This window comes from Teleopsis dalmanni, chromosome 1 (genome assembly GCF_002237135.1).
Source record: "Teleopsis dalmanni isolate 2A chromosome 1, ASM223713v2, whole genome shotgun sequence".
Lineage (NCBI taxonomy): Eukaryota > Metazoa > Arthropoda > Insecta > Diptera > Diopsidae > Teleopsis > Teleopsis dalmanni.
Genome location: NC_051846.1, coordinates 156,406,953 through 156,412,606, shown reverse-complemented (window position 1 = coordinate 156,412,606; position 5,654 = coordinate 156,406,953). Strand labels below are relative to the sequence as shown.

The following is a 5,654-nucleotide window of genomic DNA, read 5'->3' as shown; positions in this document are numbered from 1 at the left end:
AATTCTCATTTAAAATTCGCGCGCTGTATATTTTTCGATATTTTAAGTTTATGTAGTTTGGCAGCACTGTCCTTAATTACTATGCCAAAAATGAGCTCGATCTGTCAGACAGTTCGTTTACGGCAGCTGTTGAAACCAGTTCACCTCAGTAGTGCGTTGCGAAATGTCTTCGACGGTCGTACGACCGTCCTGGAAGGCTTTGTACCACTCATAAACTTGAGTTTTCGATAAAACTGATTCCCCATAAGCCTTTTGTAGCATTCGCAACGATTCTGCACACGAAATTTCGTTCGAAACACAAAATTTGATGCAAACTCTTTGTTCAATATTTTTTTCCATTGTTTTTTTCGCAACGCCCTACTGAGGTGAACTGGTTTCAACAGCTGCCGTAAACGAACTGTCTGACAGATCGCGCTCATTTTTGGCATAGTAATTAAGGACAGTGCTGCCAAACTACATAAACTAAAATATCGAAAAATATACAGCGCGCGAATTTTAAATGAGAATTTCCGAAAACTTTTCGGTCTTAATGTATATAAACATATAAACGTTTTTAAAATCTACAAAATTTTTTGTAGAACATTTTTAATAATTCTGTATACTTTTCGATTACTTATGTTTTAATATATTTTAGTTAGAATTTTTTTTATTTATAGTAAACAGTCGTAATAGATTAAATCTTTTTAACCTATTAACCTTACCTATTGCGTCTGTTTTAAAAATGTGATAATAATGTTAAAAAAATGTATCACATCTTGTGTAAAAAATAAATTTACACGTCTTATGTAATCTTCAGTTATACATCTAGATTAACCTTTTAGTTATCAAAACTAATACGTTTAGCTTTGAATTTCTAATTTTACTTAGAATTAAACAAAAGTAAAAAATGAAAATATCTGGTCACTCAATCATGAGATATCTTCAAAACATTAAATGTTGAGTTCATTCAAAATTCAATAAAATATACTTCGTAAGACTAAATATTTGAATATTTATTCTATTTTATTATGAATCTGCTAAGCCATTTCATGCAATTTTTAGATAAACTGCTTAGTGTACAAAACCCTTACTATTTTTATTTAGAATATAAAAAAAAATTAAAATATCTGGTCACCTTTAATATGAATTTCTTCTGCAAATTATGTTGCGTGCATTCAAAATTCATAAAATTTACTTTGATCGATAATAGTTTTGAAAACATATTTTAATATCGAATTTTTATTAACTAATATTTAAATAATCATTTATATTATATGAAATTATTTATTATTAATGACTTACCATTGGTGCTATAAGAACAGCCACGATTCCATATTGAAAAACCAACAACAACAGTGAGATGTAGTGAAAATTGTGGAAAGACATAACGTAAAACAAAGCACTTTACTTCACATTAGGGGTATTCACTCTCTCTTGTAAACTCATTGCAGGGAGCACGAAATGCAAGAATGCTATGCAAAAACTGCAAGACTGCGAGAACACCTCTGTTGCAGAATTGTATCATCAAAATGAATCAGCTGTTTTTGCAGTCGATTCACATTGAGCAAAGAAAAATAATAGTATAACAATGCCGCGAACAAGTGAAATACAAAAATGTATAGATTTTTTAATTGAAAATAGTGCTTTTAATATTCTGATTGAAGGTATTAACATGTTGTTAATGTAGTTTTCACTACTATATAGTTTCTATTTGTTAGATGATGCAAATTACTGGGAAGTGATGGAGCAATTAAATGAAGACCTTTTGTTTACTTTAGTAAACCATCACAGAAATCACCAACCCGTACCAAAATCTATTCAATGGAGATCTACCATTCTTCAAGAATTTGATGAAGGCCGTTTTTGTCAGATGCTTAGAGTAAATTGGAACGTATTTTCCTTAATAGTCTCACTAATAAACTATTAAGGATTGCTATTGTTTTATATCGTTTGGGTTCATCAGGCGAAAATGCGGCTATTCGTAAAGTCGCTACACTATTTGTTGTTGGAGATATATGTAATAATAATATAATATAAAAATAATTAGTATAATAAAAATATAACTAATTCTTAATTTATTATTGTTATTTGTTATATTTTTTATCGAGGGGGGTAGTGGGGTTTTGCACAGCAGAACGCACGACTTTCGGTGCAGAGCTGGATGATGTGTTGTCTGCAGACGATTCAATAAAAAAAACTTCGTTGCCTAGCGCAGAACTAGTTGGTGGCTATGGCAATGTTTCCGTACAAAATTAGACATGCGTCCCAACACTTCATTCAATAGTTCAAAATGTGAACAAATTTTCGTAAGTTTCGCTGAAATTGATAAATAGATAAATTAATTCACAAATGTATATGTATATAATATTATATTTGTGAAAACTTAATTAATGGTCACATCGATTTAAATTATTGAACGAAACGCATGTATATAGCATAGCCATAGATTAACATATCTCGAAATTTTACTAACAGTCAATTCAAATTTAAAAATGAGAAGCAACAAATGAAAAACAGCTGATTTCCGCCATTTCTGGTTTGTTGCAAGCAAATATACATAGGTTTCAGCATTGGAAGATTGCACGCAATTGCATGAAATTTTGTGCGTGTATTTTGTTGTTGTTATTTGCATTCTCGTACAATCTGTGCATTTCGTGCACCTTGCAATGAGTTTGCAAGAGAGAGTGAATACCCCTATTATTTCAATTTTTTTTATTTAAAATTAAAAACACCACTTTTTTGCCCGAATTAAAAACAATTTAACACAAATAGTTTATAAAGAATATAAAACATAAATTGCGTATGTAGAAATTTTTGTTAAGACTTCCTATTCTTGTTGACTGCTGCGTACGGAACTATTTCAAACAATGACTCATTTAATACAAGTAGCATCAATAACGGCTTTAAGCGATAAGCATTTGCCAAAGGTAATCTTGAACTTGCATTAAGCATTAGGGGTTAGGGTTGCATTGCTCTCTAAATCAAAATGCATACAATTTTTTTTAGAATTAGTAATAAGCTGTAATTATTAAATAAATTAACATTAACAAAAAAATATTATTTAAGCCAATTTAAATTGTTTTAATTGAACGACTTTTCAAATTATTTAGAATATTCTTTTAGATTTAAATACATAAATTAAAATATAAATATAACTTGTTTTAATTGAACAAATTTTTAAATTATTTAGAATATTCTTTTAGATTTAAATTTATTTATTTCAAATTACCAATAATAGTAGTACTATTAGCTTTATTTTATTTCATTTTAATATGTTGCATTCCATAGAAATTTATAACAATTATATTATATATATAAAGTTTACAGCTGTGGCATTTTCGCCGTCTACCGGAAATTACCAATATTTGCACTAACTAAAATAGTTTTATATAAAAATAAAATATATTGTGTCTAAATAATTGAATCAGAAAATTAACTTGTTTTTATTACAAAATGGACTCACTTGTATTATTATTATTGTTATGGGATGTAGCACTGCGATCGATCTATTTGGCCCCGCCCCCTTCTTCTACGCCCTGCTGTGTTAATAAGAAGAAGTATAGACCCTACTTTACAGAGTTTTATTGCCTCTTCCGTAAGAATAAACATTCCCAGGAGCCTATTCCGTATGTGTGTTAGCGCAGGGCATTCTAAAAGTATATGTGACTCACTTGTAATATTGCTACTATTTAATATAATTATAAAAAAAATATCAAGAAAATTTTTCAAAGAATTGAAATCAAATATTAAAAATCTCTTTAATACGATATCCAGAACAATCGCAAATGCAGTTTTCGTTCTTTAAACTTTTAACATAATTTTTAATATAATTTTTAATTACTCTTATTATTCATTTAAATATTTTAACCGCTAAGATTTAATCAAATTTTAACAGTATTCTATAAAAATTTTATTTAATATAGCATATTCAAGACTTGATATTTATTTATATATGTAAAAATAAAATTTATTTATCTATTATTATTAACATATAACCCGTGACGAGTTTTGCAATATATCAAATTTTAAGTACACATTAAATACTTATGGATTTATTGAATTATAATTACAAGACAAATTCAAATAAAAATCGGTCTTAACAATAGTGCTTTCCTTACTTAACAATTTGCTATTTTGTTTCGCTTTATTCCGAAATGTTCGTATAATCTAATTTAGTCCATAGAGCTGTTTTTTAATGTTTAAAGTGTTTTTGGGTTACAATATTTAATGTTGCTATGTTGTATCTCAATTAGCGCATTTCAAATATATATTGATTCCAAAATGACGCTTCTTTAGTCAAAACTTTATGTTTTTATTATGCTCTATAAAAATATGATTAAAGTCTACGGAGCTACTTATTATTCTATAATAATAATAAATATATTGTGTCTAAATTTAGTTCAACATTTATTTTATTCTAAAATACTTTTTCAATTATGTATCATAGAATATTCAATCAAATATTTTTGTATACATATTCTTTTCAACAAATGAAAGAAAGTTTAAATAGATCTCGAGCTAAAAGGACAAGTAAATAATCTAAAACAATGAGTACCTTGAATGATGAATCTAATAAAGAATATGTTGTATCAATGTTTCCTAAGGATTTTTTCCAAAGGACAGCTCGAGATCAAAACGAGGATACGGTAAAAACTCATGGTAAACAAAATCCCGAAAAAAATTCAATAAAAAACAAGCGCGCTGCATTAAAGAGCTTCACAAATAACTCAGGAATGATGGCCTTAACCAGTATAATAAATCTTGAAAAGATTGCTAAACAGGAAATCATGTTAAAAAAAAGTGAACGAATATTAAAAGATATGGCGCAGACGCATGATAAACAAAAGACTGCGAAAAGCTCAATAAAAACTGAAAAAATCGAAAATAAAGTAAAAATGACCATGCCCAAGACATTGTATCTAGAAAAGCGTACTCGGGAACAAATCACGGTAAAAAAGAGCGACAATCGAACTGGTCAGCATGAACAAATATTAAAAAACGTCGCGAATGTTAACAGTGACTTTTCAAATCTCTCTAAGGTTACAACAAAATCGAATAAAAATAACTTATTAATGAATGAGATAAATAAAATTATGGTACCAGCACACTTAAACGTTAAAAAAAATTACTTTACTGAACCATTTGCTATAATTGAGCCTACCATGCCAATGTCGATTGATTTACTAAGTAAACCAACTCCTCCCCGTATTTCTAATATATTTAATAAAACTGAACAGAGAGTGCACATGTCTACAGCTGAATATATGCCAAGAGCGGAGTGCGTACACTTTTCACAGAGCTGTGATGCTACCAAAACATCTTCAGAGTTACAAATAAATGATAAAAGCGAAGTGGTCTGTGATAATATAACAATCGATTTTGATAAATTAAATTGGGATGATCCTTATGCAGTATCTCATTACGCAAAGGATATTTTCGATTACCTGAAAGAACGGGAAAAAAAATTCCCTATTACAGATTATATGGTAAAACAAATAAATCTATCTAAATCGCTCCGCTCTCGACTAATTGACTGGATGGTTAAAGTGCAAGAGGGATTTGATTTAAACGATGAAACGCTCTATTTAGCTATTAAGATAGTTGATCTCTATTTGTGTCGTGTTATAATTAATAAAGATCAGATAATACTGTTAGGTGCCATTGCACTTTTTATT

General features: G+C 28.8%; 1 protein-coding gene across 1 annotated transcript in view; it reads left to right on the top strand.

The window, feature by feature from the left end:
- The window catches only part of LOC119669536 (G2/mitotic-specific cyclin-B3-like), a gene marked incomplete at its 3' end in the record, with an annotated part of 13,697 nt that extends 8,049 nt beyond the window's left edge, over nt 1-5,648 (top strand). Inside the window, exon 2 of the mRNA XM_038079457.1 lies at nt 4,498-5,648. Within this exon, the coding sequence (XP_037935385.1) occupies nt 4,527-5,648 (1,122 nt within the window). The remainder of the gene's footprint in view (nt 1-4,497) is intronic.
- Nucleotides 5,649-5,654: the final 6 nt, after the last annotated feature.